The 18,904-nt window shown below is 37.7% G+C and overlaps 1 protein-coding gene across 2 annotated transcripts in view; it reads right to left on the minus strand.

Annotated features, from left to right (window-relative positions):
* Nucleotides 1-6,994: 6,994 nt before the first annotated feature.
* kdm4b (lysine (K)-specific demethylase 4B) overlaps nucleotides 6,995-18,904 on the minus strand; it is a 52,558-nt gene continuing 40,648 nt past the window's right edge. The window contains exons 15-23 of one of the 2 annotated variants that reach the window (XM_062028068.1): nucleotides 17,132-17,208; nucleotides 16,948-17,003; nucleotides 15,882-15,990; nucleotides 14,210-14,395; nucleotides 13,881-14,096; nucleotides 11,030-11,149; nucleotides 10,826-10,918; nucleotides 8,271-8,871; nucleotides 6,997-7,334 (exon numbers count right to left, since the gene is read on the minus strand). In XM_062028068.1, coding sequence (XP_061884052.1) covers nucleotides 8,317-8,871; nucleotides 10,826-10,918; nucleotides 11,030-11,149; nucleotides 13,881-14,096; nucleotides 14,210-14,395; nucleotides 15,882-15,990; nucleotides 16,948-17,003; nucleotides 17,132-17,208 — 1,412 coding nt within the window. In that variant the 3' untranslated portion in view covers nucleotides 6,997-7,334; nucleotides 8,271-8,316. Of the gene's footprint in view, nucleotides 8,872-10,825; nucleotides 10,919-11,029; nucleotides 11,150-13,880; nucleotides 14,097-14,209; nucleotides 14,396-15,881; nucleotides 15,991-16,947; nucleotides 17,004-17,131; nucleotides 17,209-18,904 lie in introns of both variants that reach the window. The other variant, XM_062028067.1, reaches the window with a different exon arrangement.

Genomic DNA, 18,904 nt, shown 5'->3' on the forward strand with positions numbered 1-18,904 from the left:
TCCAAGGTCCTCGAGGATTTAACATGCATGAATAATTCAGTCCACCCATGCCAAGTAATAGCGAGCAAATTAACCTGTCTAATGCAGTGTTGTAGTTTATATACACACACACACACACACACACACTATGACTGCCGTACTGTTTTTTGTCACCTGATGTTTCGATGAAACATTCAACAGGTGCATCATGTCCGTGTCTCCCCCAGTACGTCCTCCCCTCGGACGGAACGCCAGGACATTGTTGACAGATTGACTGAGCCATGACAGTAATTCTGCTTCAGTAACGTGATTTACCAGGCACACGTGTAATAATGACTGGAGGTGATAGTGGAGTCTGTCAGCTTGTCAACATAATTGCCACTTCCAGCGGTGATTATATTCTGCAGCCATTCAGCGCTCATTGCTGTCCTCAGCTGCGACGACTACTTTTCATTGGTTCTGTGATGCGAAATTGGAAAAAAAAAAGAACAATATTAATATGTGACATGCATGTTAAAAAGAAAAAATATTGGATAAAAACAATTGTTTTCAGTCAAACACACCATCCGCAGACTCTCCATATTTTCATGGATAAATTTCCTTCGTTTTGATAGTATTTCAGCGTCCTCATTCTGCTTCAGTATGGTACAGACTAGCAGGGCTATGTTTTGTCATGTTTTTTGATGATTTGTATCTTTATCCAATAGTTTCTCAGCACGGTCTTTCGCACTCATTTTATTTGTTCCCATAGTTGGAAAAACAAAGTTATGTCAATTTCTAGCTACAAGCTAATGCTACCGAGTAAGACACTGGATGTTTTGGTCAAAGTTTACTGTGGCATTCGCTACGCTAACATTACAATAATTTTTGCCAGCAACCTAAAGCATAACAATCATCCAAGAGACAGACAGTGTGTATACCAGGGCTATTCAACTACATAATGAAGAGGGCCACGGATTCAAGAGTCCAAGGTCTCAGGGGCCGGACATCGAAATGTGAATGTCTCTTTTAGAAAGTGCCTCAGCAGGTTATGTTCCTTTGAGACTGCGTTTATTTACTGAGTAAACACATCACCTTTCACACTGTAGTCAATAAATTCCTTATTCTCCCCTCGCTACTCGTTTCCAGCGTGTGCAGCTACACAGATAGTTAACTGCATGAAGAAACCGAAGCAAAGTTTTGTTGACTGATGTTGCTTCTTTTTCATTATTTTTCTTCCTCAGTTTTATTTCTTTATACATCTTCCTTTATTTAGGTTTGGAAGACAAATTATAAACATAGGGTATTTTACATAAATGTACATTACTGTATGTATGTTACAAAAATAAAATAAAAGGTTTAGCGTTAATACACACAGCCAACATTGCACACATGTGGTTTAACACAATTAAACCTAGGGTGTAGCTTTATCACCCGCTGCTGGTCAAATTGAGCACTACTTGTATTTATCAAGTTTTGATTGCCATTTATCAACAACACCCAGAATACATTCATACTTTGTTGTGCAGTCGCTGTAAAAAGTCAGATGTTTGCGATTTATTTTGAGGGTTTTTTTTAGGGTCGATGGTGCCATCTTCTTCTACTTACCCACTGCCGCTTCATTGTGGCGGGAGTGCTTGCATACATGACCAACCCTGTTTTGGATGCTTTCAGCAAGCCTATTTGGGTGATGTTCGGGCGGGCCAAATGAAAAGCTTTGGCGGGCCAGTTGAATAGACCTGTCGCATGCTAAATAACTTGTAAAATAAGTGATTTGCAAATCATTGTATTCTGTTTTTATTTACCACTTACACAACGTGCCAACTTCACTGGTTTTAAGGTTTTGTAGTTTTCACTACCAAAATGTTTCAATTGCCATGTAAAATCACTAATGCAACCCGTAGCCCGTCAATGGCAAATCCAATGTAAATGTGCATCAAGCGTTGTTAGGGCTGCGAGAAACATATTGAAATGTGGCACCATTTGATTTCACATAAATCGATACCTGGTAGCGTTCCCTCCCTTTTAAACAACCGCATAGTGTTTATGCCAGGGGCCGGCCCTGACTGCTAGACTTTTGTTGCTGCATCTCTACTCGGGTCAACATAAACTTTTGTCCTTTTGGAGTCGTCTTCCTCATTAATTCCTTCCCGTCCAGGTCCAGCCGAATGGAAAAATTCAACCGTAGGAGTTGTTAAAGTAATTGCCAGGCTGGCACTTCCCCAGCTCCTCTCCAAAGACACCGCGGGCCCCTCAGAATGTTAATGGCAACCCTGAGCCGGGGGAGGGCATATGCACAAGCACAAGCACAGGAAGTGTGTGTGTTGTCAATGACCTCCTCTCGCTTTCTGCATTTCCATGATGTCCTCATTGGGCGTCTTCCAGCTGCAAATGCTCGTCACACCGATGACTCGACAATGCATCCCGTTCGAGCAAGCGGACGTTAGACAGAACAACGCTTGATGCTCTTGACCAGCGTACATTCTGCTGCTCCGAAGATTAATTTTACATCCTTTTTTTTTTGCAGACGGCGAATCAGAAAATAATGTAAACATGGGCCGTGATGTCGCCCACAAAAAGAAGCAGAAACCTAATTTAGTATAAAAGTGCAGCTTCCTCTCAAAGGTCAGTGACATTCTACTTGGCATTATAATGTAAAAAGTGCATTTGTTTGAAGGCGATTTACTGCCATCTTGTGACCGTGTAGTGGTATTGCACCGACTCATGTCAGGCAGCACGAGGATGAGCAATAAAGACAACTATTTTCCATTATCATTAAAAAACAACTAAAATATTATTTACATGTGATTTATTCGTTTTTGGACGATGAATAGAACAAGTGTTTCTATTGATCATCAAAAAATATATAGTAATAATAAATACTAAAAACTCACTCCTGTTATTGTTAGTCCTGTTTCGCAAATGAGTCACCTTCGTAACCTTATACAAAAATAGAACCCTGTCCCTTAATTTTAATAATAATAATAATAATAATAATAAACACATGTACATAAGTATTTGGAACATGGGACTTGTGAATTAAATTAAAAATATGTACATATAATATTGAGAATATGTAATGTTGGATAATATATATTGCTTTTGTCTCAGATTCTTCCCTAAAATATTTTTACAAGAGCTGTTTTTGCTAAAAAATAAAATAAAAAAAAGTCATGGTTAAATAAAAATATTTTTAAAAAATATTGAGGTTATGCAATGCCGCCAGATAATATGCAATATTATTGGTTTTGTCTCTTATTTTGTCTTGAAATATTTTTACAAAATCAGGTTGTATTGAAATATTACGAACAGATAATAATGTTGCATGATATATATTTTGTCTCCGATTTTGAGAATATTTATACAGGTTTAATTGAAAATATTAAAGACTATACAGAACAATATTATACCATTTTTGATATTGTTGTCTCAGATATTGTCATAAAAATATTTTTACTAAGACAGGTCTTATATAAATATTATTATTATTATATTATATAATACAAATATTTTTACTAAGACAGGTCTTATATAAATAGTATTATTATAATATTATATAATATAAGTTCTGTCTTAAGATATGTTTTAATAAAAACTGTTTTTTTTCTTTGTTAAATTAAAAATATTTAAAAAAAAACATTGAGGTTATGTAATGTTAAATAAACTGTCCTATATTATTTCTGTCTCTGATATTGTCTTACAATACTTTTACAAAAACAGGTTTTATTAAAATATTAAAAATATATGTTATACATATACATTATTGTCTCTGAATTTGCTTGAATATTTTTACAAAAACCGGTTTTCTTAAAAATATTAAGCATTGTGTGTGTATATATATATATATATATATATATATATATATATATATATATATATATATATATATATATATATATATATATATATATATATATATATATGTATATATATGTATATATATATATATATATATATATATATATATATATGTATATTTATTTTTTAAATTTTTTCATCAAAATGTCTTTCCTAAAATGTTTTTAGAAAGACAGGCCTTATTAAAACATTAACATATTTTAATAATATACAATTTGTCTTAAGATTTATTTATTTTTTTTACAAAAACGGGTTTTATTAAATTATCTTTCAAATTAATTATTAAATAAAAGATATATTTTTTAAATTATATTGAGGCTATGTAATGTTAAATATACACTATTTTTGTCTCGGATTTTGTCTTAATATTTTTTACAAAATATAGGTTATTAAAATATTATGATAAATATTTTTGTCTCTGATTTTGTGGGAGAATATTTTTACAAAACAAGTTTAATACAAAATATTAAGGGTCATATATAACAATATGATATATTTAATAATTTTTCTTTTGTTTTGTTCTAAAAAATATTTTTGCAGAGACAGGTCTTATTAAAATATAGATGTAGGACTTTTTTTTTACAAAAATAAAAAAAAATTGTTAATTGTTTAATGAAAAAAAATATATTAAGGATATGTAATATGATAATGTTAAATAATATGCAATAATATGACACTAAACTCCTGTATTGTTTGGAATCTGACACAGCAAAAAATATAACAATGTATCAAAATTACTTTATTGTATTTTGTACTAATCTTATTTATATTCAGGCCTGATCTTTACCCAAGTCCTTTAACATGTATAACTAATTTTGTGCAAATTTAAATTTAAAAACTGGCAGTTAAAATCAAGATGATGTGACATTTTTTTCTGGTTTTATTTAGGAATGAAGTTAAGAGATTTGAGCAAAACAGTATAAAAAAAATGTTTTAAAAGTATTAAACTGTACACTCTTACCTCCAATAAGACTTTTTCATCCTGGCATGTATTAACTGGGCTAAAATATTTTCCCAGGGTATCCTTTATCTGAGATAATTATATATACAAATTAATAAAATTGAAGGTGGGGGAAAAAAACCTTTAGAAAAATGATTCTAATTAAAGTAACAACCAAAGTTATGGCCAAAAGGACGGAAAACCCCTCATTATACTCTAAAGAGTTGAGCAAAAGATACTGATTGAGTTGAAGGAGCCATATGTAATAATTGTATGTCAAGTCATCATTAAATGGCCCTGATATGTCAAAAAGCATTAATAAATCATGTTATTTTCGAATACTTTTACAATTGATAACGGGATATGCTCATTTCAATATTACATTTACAGCCCCGAAATATTGTTATCGTTTTCATTTCGATGTCCCGCCCTCTACCGTTTGACCAATTAGAAAGTCTGTGAGTGTATTCCAACTGACAGGGCAAAATATCTGTGGATATGGGTAGTGTCAGTGCCTATTTCCTTCTCAATATGCTGACACGCTGAAGAAATGGGTTCCAACATTAGCACGGCTGTCATGGCAATGTGAAACGTATGGAGACAGCCAAATCACATGATAAAATAATTCTTCATTGCATATTGTGGACTACATGTACCAAGTTATATGGCAATCTGAAACGTTTGAAACAGTAGCCTATGTAGAATGTTCGAGGGTGTGTTCCTGGTTTCTAATGCAAGTTTATTGTAGGCATGCATATGTGACAGCCTATAGCAGGCCTGGGCAATTATTTTGACTCGGGGGGCAACATTTAGAGAAAAAAATGTGTCTGGGGGCCGGTATATCTATTTTTCGGAACACTAATACAAAACCTCACAATGTCTGATTGAATGCTAAAAACATTATGACAGACCGCCTTAAAAAACGTAATGGAATTTTACATTTTTCTATGAACGATAAAACACTGAATATTGACAAAATATGAATGTCACACCCCCTTTAAGATCGACATATTTTACAATCAAGTGAAACGCAACAAAAATGCAATGCGAAGGGTACAAAATAAACCCACCTACAATCTGATATTTGCTGAATTTCCCCCAGGGATCAGTAAAGTACTTTCTATTCTATTCTATTCTATATATCACTAAGCTTTAGAACTTTGTTGTGAAAATCTCCTTCCGTGTCGGTGGAAACGCTTCCCACCCACACTGCTTGGTGCCTCTTCTGAGCTGCTGTGACATAGATTACCATAGTAACTAATTAGATTACCATAGTAACTGGTCAATCATCCATAAGCGCAGATTCCAACCATTGAAATACTTTGTATAGTTGAAGACTTACGGTCATTAGAAAACATCACTGCACATCATAATGGCAGCTACAGTTTCCATCTTAAAGATCTAAAAAAAATTATTTGGGAATGTCCGGCGGGCCAGATTGAAAAACTCAACGGGCCACATGCCCCCGGGCCTTAATTTGCCCAGATCTGGCCTATAGGCATACCTTGGTAAATTGTCTCCTTTTCAGTTTTGGGCGTACATTAGGCTGCTAAGCATGCTCTACTTATTTTCAGCAGTATAACCATTGCTAGTGTTGGTTGTAGTTTGTTTGAGTCTTTGTTTTCTGATAGTTCAAAGAATAACCATAAGATGGACATTTGTTGTGATATTGTACACAGGCATGATGTACTTCTTCCTGAAAATAGCCTAATTTCTGTGTAAAATGTGTGTTAGAGATTTGTTCTTGATAAAACGCTCATCTATTCAGCTTTTATGCACATCAACCCCTAGTAAGAGGCAGTGGAAGTTTGAAGTTAGTGAAGTGAAGAGAATTATATTTATATAGCGCTTTTCTCTAGTGACTCAAAGCGCTTTACATAGTGAAACCCAATATCTAAGTTACATTTAAACCAGTGTGGGTGGCACTGGGAGCAGGTGGGTAAAGTGTCTTGCCCAAGGACACAATGGCAGTGACTAGGATGGCGGAAGCGGGAATCGAACCTGGAACCCTCAAGTTGCTGGCATGGCCACTCTACCAACCGAGCTATGCATAGTTCCTTGGAGTAGCCCAGTCAATCGAGCTGGATTCAGCTGCGCATCTGGCCACCTCAGTCAGGGAGTGGGTGAGGGGACTGTAGAAATTTGACCGTGATTGCAGTACCATTTCTGGCCAGATTTTTTACATATGGCAAAATACAAAACACATGACATATTTTCCCCACTGTATTTTTAAATGTAACTAAATTCCATATTGTTAGGCCAACTAAAATCGTAAACAGACAGACAAAATATCTGGCGACTAGCAAGCCACTTTAATTTCTATGACATTTTTTTTTCAAGGTTATTACTTTAGACACAAAACCACTTTTTCCAACATTTGTGGTGACGGGGGTGGGGGGTTAAGATTTCATGTTTGACATTTAGAGATTTAAATCACAATACACACTAATGACTTGATGCTATGTACAAAGTGACAAGGAGAAGGTGAGTCCATCAGTAGTCGGAGATCAAAATGGCCATAGAAAACCAAAATACAGATTAATAATCCATACAAATTGAGTGATCATCCAAGGTACACCTGTAAAAAAAAAATCATTAGTATTTAAAATGGCCAAGTTTGTGTGGACTTCATGGACTAGGAAAAAGCTACAAGAAAAATGTTTAACAATATTTCACACTTCCGGGTTCCTATGTTGAATCATTTGAGCTAACAGGAGAAATATGTTACATCTAAACCGGGGCAAACAATTCCTGCTCCGATCAAAAGCAAGCGATCCTTAGCGGAGCGAGTTACGCCAAAGTTGTTCTTGTGGATGTAGGAACCCTGAGACAAGATTTGCAAGTGGAAAAGTGGGAGTGGCCTAACGACCATTCAATACGTTGGAGGCCTGCTACAGCCTTCACAATAATGCGATGCATCGCGTGGACTCGTACTACATGTTTGCATTGGATATGCTTCTTCTATCACCATTCCTTAAATATCGAAGACATATAAATACTGAGAATACCCACAATACATTGCAACCCCAGTGCCCCCATTTCCTGCTAACAAAAAACACTTTACAGTAGATGGACAACATGTGTGTGACTTGGCTAGACTGAAAAATAGATCTATTTGTTGCTGGTTGCTTTGTCTTAAAAAAGAAAGATGTCCTCTACAGCGGGACAGTAAAAGACTCGCTTGCTTGACCCCCCCAAAAAACGTGCCGTTGTCGAATAAATGCAACGAGGTACAGAGTTGATACCACCCAGAGATATTAATAATAAGATGGGAAAGAAAAGCACTGCAGGGAACCAAAATAAAACCTGCTGAAAAACACAAAGGACAACAATAATATTGGGAAAGAAATAGAAAATGTGTGCTTCAGAGCGAGCTAAAGCTACAATTCAATCACATCAACTCAAAAAAAAAAAAGAAACATGCATTTTAAAAAGGAGTGCTTTCATGTCTTTTTGGAGCACTGAGCTTTGAGAGACGATGCAACATGTTTGTGTCCGTTAATGCAGCACTCACCGCCGTTAGCGTCCCTCCCCTTGGTGATGGCTGGAAACTTGGCGGTCTAAAACAGAGTCCCGGGGCCCTCGTCCTGGGGGAAATGTGAATGCAGTAGGGTCTCCATGTAGGAGACGTAGCCGCTGCTTGGCGTGTAGCTGTCGGACATGTGCCGCGGGGGCGGGGGCAGGGATGGCGGCGGGGACAACGCGGACAAAAGGGGGTCGGAGTTCAACTGGCACTGGAAAGAGATGGGATTCAGAGTTAATGCGGGGTCTGAGGCCATGGTGGAGTCCGTCAGAGGGGTAGGCAAGGCCCTGCTCGTGTCCATGGGAGCATTGAGAAGCTCCTGAATCACGCTGGTGGGGGCGCCGTTCGCGGAGGACGCCACGCTAAGGTGGCTTAGGAGTTGTGAGGCTGGCAGTTTGACAATACTGTTAGGTTGTGGTGGCGGGGGCTTCTGCGGGGCGGGCGCCGTCTCCATGGGGGTGGGGGCGATGCGGACGGGTGTCGTCTGCATAGGGGCCGCCTTGCGTGGGGCGGAGGGTGAGGGCAGGCATCGACGTTTGGCCGCTCCAGCTCCGTCTGCTGAGGAAGTGTTCTCCTGGGACATTGGTATCGCCTGGAAATAAACCGGTACACGTTACAGAACACTTCTGGATTCAACTGTTCTGACAGCTGGCTGGGAAAATGCATTCATTCTGTTACGGGTGACTAGGAAGCTGGAGTCTACCCCAGCTGATATAAACCGAGCAGGATACACCCTGAACTAATAAGCTGTCAATCCCAAAACTCCAAAGAGACAACTAACTAGGGATGTAAAAAATCCTTAGGCGTGGGCGATATGCCGGTAACAGGTATATTTTAGTAAGGGGTATATATTTGAGACAATACCGCCACACCGGTATCTTATGCTGTGCCTTTGTTACAGCCGTTCGCGCCACATTTGCCTTCGCGCACAGTCAACGTGCCCGCACTGCGACTCTGGCGGCTCCTCTTTATCAACCAGACAAGCGAGTGAAAAGATCCAACAGAAAAGCCGTCAGAGCCGATAAACTGCCGCTGCTAACTGCTAAAGCGAACTAATACAGTGAAAACCTCGCTTTTATATGAAGCTTCTCTCAACTGCATGTGACATATTTAAAGTTTTTAAGTAACGCATTATTTACTTTCCCTAGTAATTAATTACATGTACCGTATTTTTCGGAGTATAAGTCGCTCCGGAGTATAAGTCGAACCGGCCGAAAATGCATAATAAAGAAGGAAAAAAAACATATAAGTCGCACTGGAGTATAAGTCGCATTTTTGGGGGAAATTTATTTGATAAAACCCAACACCAAGAAGACATTTGAAAGGCAATTTAAAATAAATAAAGAATAGTGAACAACAGGCTGAATAAGTATACATTATATGACGCATAAATAACCAACTGAGAACGTGCCTGGTATGTTAACGTAACATATTATGGTAAGAGTCATTCAAATAACTATAACATATAGAACATGCTATACGTTTACCAAACAATCTGTCACTCCTAATCGCTAAATCCGATGAAATCTTATACGTCTAGTCTCTTAAGTAAATGAGCTAAATAATATTATTTGATATTTTACGGTAATGTGTTAATAATTTCACACATAAGTCGCTCCTGAGTATAAGTCGCACCCCCGGCCAAACTATGAAAAAAACTGCGCCTTATAGTCCGAAAAATACGGTATCAAAATAATTATACTACTTTTTGGGTTCAGTAACAAGTAACGTTTTCAAAGTAATTTGAGAACACTGGTAGTAACAGTAATGTGGTGTGGAGTTTAAACAAAACACGTCGTTTGAAATACCGTTATATATTGTACCTAAAACCTAAAAATATCGGGATATCAGTTTTGGTCAGCCCTATTTCGAATGAATCGCGATTCCTATTTGTAACGATTCTTAATCATTGTAGCGATCTGGCTGTTAAAATGTAGGAGTTTTGTGATTTCAAACTGAGTACACCACAGGGCCAGTGACGGTGTGTGTGCGTGTCGGCAGGGCGGCAAAAAATGAGGACAGTTCAGCTAGTTTTTGTTGTTTGGGCTTGTTTGTTAAATAGAAAGTTGATCCATCACCCCCTGTTTGTGTTTGAACACAATATACAACGCTAAACAGTACTGTATATCTAACAAAGTATAAAAAACGAAAATATGGGCTTTTGTCAAGGCTGGAACCCATTATTAATTTTTATTTACATTTTCCTAAGGAGAAATTTGCTTCAATATACAAACTTTTCTATCTATGAAAGGACCGATTAAGTTTGTAAAGCGAGGGTCCACTGTAAAACCAACAAGCATAAGACAGTGGCTTAGTATCCTCTTCTTAAATATAGTTTAAAAACATAACATATTGTCACACATTTGCTACGATACAAACCAAAAAGCTCAGTTTTACCCGTTACTCGTTTTGCGTCATGGACAATTATGCAAATTAAAACGATGACTACATCACCACAAGTACATTTCAGAACTGTTCATAATTAAACCACACTGGCCTGTATGGCTGACGAAAAAATAAAACAGAACTTGAAGTGGAATACTCACAAGACGGGTCCGGACTCTCTTGGGCAATTCCTGTTCCATCAGATGAATCTCTGAATGTTTCAACAGCTGTTGACTCTTGTCCTGAAACTCAACCTGGGCAGATCAAATTGAAGATTAGATAATTGTGACAACTGCACCACTGTTTCAATGACAAGGTATGTAAACAACACTCATGAAGCTAATTAAGTGTTCGTTCTTATTTACCTGGTAGAGTTTGTGGATGTGCACTTTGACAAAGTTAGCATTGCGGTCCTGACAATCCTGAGTTCTGACCACGATCGACTCCCCCGCGGGTGGAGGACCACTACGCAAGCAGTCGTGACTCTGACGGGGAAATAGAAGAGATGTGAGACGTGGTATAGACATACATCTCTGCACATGACAAGGTTACATCAAAGCATTAGTCTGCTCCTTAAGGTGATGTTTTTTTTGTTTTTTTTAAATAATTTCTGAGCTTAGCACAAATGCGCTAATTGTAACCGGGGCGTTTATTTACCCAAACTGCAAGGAGAATGAGTGTAATTGTAATCAAGCGATTATTGGAGAGAGGCTGTTTATTGTTTGTTTCTGTTTTACAATTAAATAATTATTGTGTACAACAAACAATTTCAAAATGTGAACAATTTTAAGTGCACAAAAAAGTGGAAAGGAAAAATAACTCTTAGACCACATGGTCATTTATGTAGAATATCGTTGCAAGAGACAGTGTTGTAATACCAGTGATATCAAGAATATTTACTGTATGTAACAAATGGTTGCTAAATATAAACAGAACAATAGAGTGTAATGATACATCTCTGGATGTCACACAAATACCATGCTTTCAATACCTTGACATATATGGCCAACCCACATACTAAGTGTGTCCTGATACATCTTTATCTCTTCCAGTACGATACCGATATAGGAGCCTTGAGTGTTGGCTGATACCGATATTGAACCGCTACGATATCAGTACAAGTCATACAGTAACCTATTTATTATTAACTGTGTGGAATTGATTTATGCTATCTTTAAGATGAAGTGGAGTAGTAATTGTTTTTTGGCGACACATAAGGCCCTTTTCAACCACAGGGACTTTTCCATTTACCCTGGTAAATGAAATGTCACCATGTAATACAAATGTTTCCACCAAAAATGACCCGGGTAAATAAAGTTCCAGAGGAATTAGCTTTAGTTCCTAGTAGCTAAGCGGTAAGTTTCTACAGGACGTTTTGACATTTTATATTGACAAATGTGTTTTCAGACTGCAATATTGTTCAGTTGAGGACAATTATCACGTATGACTAGCTAGTGTGCTATTGTGTGCTTAGCTGTTGTGTAGCTGCCAGTTCCTAGTAGCCTATAGTCTACCATGTTGACTTTTAGTAAAGGACGTCACTAAAATACAAGAAAAGACCAACCTTGTGTGTTAATTGGAGGACATTTAGATGTTAACTGGCTGTCAAGCTTTGCACAAGCAAACTTGCTGCAGGACTTCTTGTATCAGAGCTTACCATAAATTCCGGACTATCAGCCGCTACTTTCTTCCTACGCTTTGAATCCTGCGGCTTATACAACGGTGCGACAAATCTATGGATTTTTCTTCGCTAATGGCCATCATGTCCGCCCTGAGATCGGTAGGTTGTGAGTTCAAACCCCGGCCGAGTCATACCAAAGACTAAAAAAATGGGGCCCATTACCTCCCTGCTTGGCACTCAGCATCAAGGGTTGGAATTGGGGGTTAAATCACCAAAAATGATTCCCGGGCGCGGCCACTGCTGCTGCCCACGGCTCCCAGGGGGTGAACAAGGGGATGGGTCAAATGCAGAGGAGAAATTTCACCACACCTAGTGTGTGTGTGACAATCATTGGTACTTTACTTTACTTATAATGTTTTGTGTTCAATAGTTTTCATTAAACGCAAGCAGAGGACTGAAAATGTGTGTTATTGTTTGTGCTATGGTGCCATCTTTTGGACAAGTTTACTCACTGCAGGTGTTGCGTGTTGAAAATGTACTTCCTATTTAATGCCTTGAACCAAAAGTAAAACCGTCCATAACATTCCCGCTTAAAAAGATTCTTCATTCATCACTCCAAGCAACGTTTGTAAGTTTCACAATACAACTAAAACAATTCATTCTTACTAAACCGTCCCATGTGTGGTGTTTGTAGGAGTGTTTTAATGCATATTTGTACGTTCTATTGCAATGTAACGAAGCTAACGTCATTCGCATTAGTTAATATGCTAACAAAATTACAAGTGTCTGTGTTTTTTGTATTGCTCCAGTTTGGAAAATTTCCCTAAATGTCAATTATTGAGCCTGTTTAGCTGATTGGAGCGCTAGCTTCTGCAGCTAGTAGGTTCACTTCTGTTTTGTTTGATCAGACGTTTTACTGCCATGTTACAGGCAGCATTTGGAAACAATTAAGGTATGTAAATAAACATTTACAAAATATTTCTTTGTACATAACTCATCTCACAACGTATGTATCTGCGGCTTATAGTGTGGTGCGGCTAATATAAGGAAAACTGTTTTCTTCTAAAATTTAGTTGGTGCAACTTATATCCTGGTCCAGATATAAGGTCCAGAAAATGCGATTTATCGGAGATCTTAAATGCAAGTCGATATACTCCAACACATACTTTTTATCGGACCGATATCTAACGATATTGGATTGGGACACCCCTGACACACATAGTACTACTTCTTAAGACAGTACCATGAAATGTCAATAATAAGCATAAGTCATCTTTGTCAGCCACCTGTTCTGTTCTTTGTGTACGTAAGTAGTGTGTTGGTGACCCAACATCTTTCTCTCTCCCGCTGTTCCGAGCCAGTACGGTACACAAAATTGTCAGTACAGTTCCTCAATATTGCAGTCTGTAATCATTGTGTCTTATGTCCATCATTGACCTAATTAGAAATCCCTTAGCAGTTATTAGCTTTTGGAGACCGAATCAGCGACAATAGAGACTCAGCGGCTAAGTGAATAAAGACGTAATTGGAGCATTTATGGTAGACTAATGTGTCTTCATAGCGATAAATAAGATCATGTTGGCGAGGGCACTTACTATGATGTTTTCTGGATACAGGTTGTCACAGTATGCACCGTCATTAAAGTTGACCTCGTAGAATGTTTGCGTTGCCATGCCGATTATGTTACAATGGTAATACCAGCTGTCGGTGTTGCGACCAATGACCATCTGACCCAGGGTCGGACCCTGCTGCGTTTTGGGTATTTTGGCTGGCATCCTCGGCTGAGACTGAGACTGAGGCTGAGGCTGAGGCTAAAGACACAAGACAAGACTTTAATAAATACCACACTCAAAATATCATGCTTATTGCTTTACTCACACTATACTTCCTAAACATTGTCAAAAGGCAAGCTGGAAGGACTTACCTTCGGAGTCTTTTTATGTCTGTGGCAGGTGACGGACACCACATCGGGCCAGTCGGCTGGGGCCATGTGAACGCCAGCAATTTGGCCGCAGGTAACGTGGAAAGATGTTGTGCAGTTCTCATTGGAGCACTGGATGCACGCACCGCGGTTCTTATTGGCAGTGTTTCCATGGCAGAACACGCACACCTGAGGAACAAAAATTTACAAATATATATGTTCTGGTGAATATGTTGCCGACATACAAACGAGTCATTATGTTTTCCCCTCAACATCCTGCTGCTACTTTGCATCACGTTCTCCATCCCTAGAAAGGTGCAAGACGGAGGGTAAAAAAAGTAGCAGAGAGGATATTCTCCATGTCATACTGAGTTATGTTTTCAATACAAAAACGTGTCCTCAGGTGTGTTTCACAATCATTATCTCGCAACGTATATTGTCTTGCCTCACAATAACAAAGGAGCTTGAGCTACTCGGTTTTCCTTCGTAGTTTTACTATTTGCAAGTCACTGGAAACTAGTGACACCGCAACAGAGAAGGCCAGAAATGCACAGACTGAAGTACACTATGCATGATAAAAGATAGATTATTCATTATTATTTATTTAATAATACCTTCCACAGCTACTGGGTCCATGACAATGACTTTTTTGTTTTGTTTGTGTAGCTGTTTTACTACCGTGTTACAGGCACCATTTGGAAACAAATAAGGTACATAGATAACATTTACAAATTACAAATTCCAGCTGCAGAAGGCAGGATACACCCTGGACAAGTCGCCACCTCATCATAGGGCCAACACGGATACAGACAAATAATTAAATTATTAACACATTTATTTAATATTTTTTGTTTGTGTTTTATTACAATATTATTTGACTACTGCTGAATAACAATCTCTAAGGAATGCCACAGTGATTGTATCCATTTTATGTTGAAAAAAATCTGTGCATAATAATCATGAAACCGTGATTATTACTCAGACTGTGATCTTACAGTTAAATTCTATAATCGTTGCATCCCTTTTGACACATGATCAGCCTTATCCTCTGAATTATTAGAACCATGAGTTTTCACTCTTGATCTTTTAAGACAAGCTCGGGGGGAAACCTGCCTTGACAGCACTCTGCTGTAAATGCCATCCAGTGTGTCTTTAAAGGATTACTCAGTAGAGACAGGAGAGAAGTGACATTATTTGCAGATCTGTGAATATGCACCAGCAAGCAATACTGGCATCTATAAAGTGGGATTGAATGAGCGAAGGGGGAGTAGATTCCAAGATGCTGAGATTCAAGAAAGAGAGTGAGTATAAGAGAAGAAAGGAAGGAGACAAGTTGCTTCAAATGGTAATCTGGAAAATTGTCTCCACCTTAATTACACCTGAGTGTCATCACCCCTCAGAACATCAGTTTTTTACCACACATCTCCCTCACATTGAAAAACACTGCCAACTAATCCATAGGAGTAAGCGACAGAATGATGGATACAGAGTCAATGAACAAGAAATATATGACACGGTGTGGTACATTCCCCTGCATTAGAGAGTAGATTATGGAACAGTGAATAAAGCTACAGACAGGAAGTCAGACAGCTGCAATGAACCGCGAGTGAAGACAAGCTGTTCACTTTCTATTGCCTCTTTGATGTCACCTTGCTTTATTTCTGCATGAACTTACCAGATTTTTGCGCGTTTCCGGAACAGCACTGACATCCACTGGCTCCCTCTCAATAGCATTGATGAAGCGTGCTTCAGCCACCGCAATGGCGCAGATAATATGGACCCACCTGGTTTCCAGAACAGAAAATACCATATTTGGTCATACAACGCATATGACCTCCAAGTAACTCACTGTATTTTCCGCACTATAAGCCACTACTTTTTCCCAAAATTTGAACCCTACGGCTTATACGAATGTAGAGCTAATCTATGGATTTTTCTTTGCCAACAGCCATAATGTTTTATATACAACAAACTTTGATACTAGTAACGCAGACAGAAAGACTGAAGGTGTGTTATTGCTTGTGCTATAGCGCCATCTTTTGGACAAGTTTGCTCACTGCAGATGCTGCGAGTTGATCGTCTACAGTGTTTCCTTTCGTTTCGTGCCTTGAACCGGAAGTATAAGTGCCGCTCTGTCTATTTGTCGTCCATAGCATTTCTACTCGTATGGTTCTTTATTCATCACTCTAAGCAACGATTGGAAGTTTTACAGTATAAGTAAAACAATTCATACTTATGAAACGTCACATGTTTGAAAGTAGTGTTTTCGTGCATATTTGTACATGCTATTGTAATGTAATCGTTAGTATTGGCTAATTTGCTAAAACGTTAACGAGTGTCTGTGTTAGTATTATTAACGTACAATATCATTATTTTTGTATTGTTTCAGTTTCACAAATTCCTCAGTAAATTCACTAAGGTGTCACTGTGGAGTTATTGAGTCTGTTTAGCTGATTGGAGAGCAAGCTTTTGCAGCTAGTGGGTCCATGACAACGACTTTTCTGTTTTGTTTGATCAACCATTTTACTGCTGTGTTACAGGCACCGTTTGGAAACAATTAAGGTAAGCAAATAAACGTTTACCAAATCTTTCTGTGTAAATATCTAATTTCACAACATATATATGTCTGGTGCAGGTATTATGGGAAAAAAATATTCAAAAATGTAGTGGTATATTCTGTATTGTGGTTTGGGACAGCTACTAAAATATCATTTTTCAATGATTTATGCTGCACAACATACCGGTTGTCTCCAGTAACCTTCAGCGCTCCTCCCCGCAAGTTGCAGAGGCAACACTCCTGAACAAAGAAATACATTAATAGGACAAAAAATATGCAGTTATGTAGAGAATGTGACTTGGTTTTATTGCCTCTCTCAAGACAACAAATTCCTTTACGCCCGTTGAACTCAGTATCAAGTTACGTACCACTGTCCAGGCACCTGCCACACATCTGGAGCATGTCCAAGACCCTTCAATTGTCTCCGGATCGACACCAAAACAACCTGTCAGACAGAAGAGTGTGATGGTAAGCAGAGTAAGAATAAAACAAGCAAAGCAAAATGGGACTTGGTGTACTGTTAAATGTTGGTACGCCATTAATCCAGCACAGACATAAACACTGTCGAACTATTACCAATTTTTTTAAACCTGTAACATCATTTGCAATGCTACTTTTTAAATTACCGTAAGTCTTGAACTATTGAAATAATTGTTTCTGAAACTTGGGACTGCACTTTCCAATTATATATATATATGAGTCATTACGGTAATCATAGGGACTTTGTCACAGCAGCTCAGAGAGGACAAAGCTTAAATACAAAACATTGTTAAAGCACAAACCTTAGAATGTACGTATGCAAAAATAATACAATTTATAAAACCATGCTGCACACACTTACCACACTTTTCTCATTATAAATCACCCCTACTCCATCCACAAATGGTCATGCTAATTAGCTCACAAATATAGTGATTTATTGGACTGCCAATTAACTAATATAGAGACAGCGACTCCAAAGAGAGTGGTATTTTTTAGAATGATGCTTATTACGTAGAGCACCATAACAATGTTTGGATGGCAAAGTGAAGTTATATCTAACAAAAATAATTGTAATTGTTGACCAATCATAGTGTCATCTACACTGTGACTGAGAACGGTTACTTACCGTATTTTGCGGACTATAAGTCGCAGTTTTTTTTCATAGTTTGGCCGGGGGTACGACTTATACTCAGGAGCGACTAATGTGTGAAATTATTAACACTTTACGGTAAAATATTAGATAATATTATTTAGCTCATTCACGTAAGAGACTAGACGTATAAGATTTCATCAGATTTAGCGATTAGGAGTGACAGATTGTTTGGTAAATGTATAGCATGTTCTATATGTTATAGTTATTTGAATGACTCTTACCATAATATGTTACGTTAACATACCAGGCACGTTCTCAGTTGGTTATTTATGCGTCATATAACGTACACTTATTCAGCCTGTTGTTCACTATTCTTTATTTATTTTAAATTGCCTTTCAAATGTTCTTGGTGTTGGGTTTTATCAAATAAATTTCCCCAAAAAATGCGACTTATACTCTAGTGCGACTTATATGTTTTTTTCCTTCTTTATTATGCACTTTCGGCCGGTGCGAGTTATACTCCGGAGCGACTTATACTCCAAAAAATATGGTAAATGGAGAAAAACATGTTCATTTTTTAGCCTTCCGTTTGCCAAGTCTTTGTCCAAATAATTTATTATTTTTCTGTCTTTATTTGATTAAGTAATGCAAAGTATACAGTCTGCTATGATATTACATATATAATTTCCTAGCTCCATAACATAATTTTATCTGACAAAATATTGTACTGCAATCTGTATTTTTGGTCTTTAGTCCTAAAAACATAGGTTTTACTGTGGAGCCACACAGAGAGTCTATGTCTACAGTGGTATGCAATTAAAATTACGTAGATAAGATCAAATTGAACAATACTTCAATGACCCACCACATAACTGCATGTACATTAATACAGCTCTATATTTTAATATTTAGGCTCTGACCAAAATATATAACATATCCAGAATTAGTGCAACGTTTATACATTTTTAAATATGTGCTGCTATGTACAGTGCACATGTGCTTTTCATGTATGAGCTTTATTTTGTGGTGACACCAACCACCGTCGCTTATTCCGTTTGAAAAACTC

Source organism: Entelurus aequoreus, linkage group LG19 (assembly GCF_033978785.1).
Source record: "Entelurus aequoreus isolate RoL-2023_Sb linkage group LG19, RoL_Eaeq_v1.1, whole genome shotgun sequence".
In the NCBI taxonomy this organism is placed as follows: Eukaryota; Metazoa; Chordata; class Actinopteri; order Syngnathiformes; family Syngnathidae; genus Entelurus; species Entelurus aequoreus.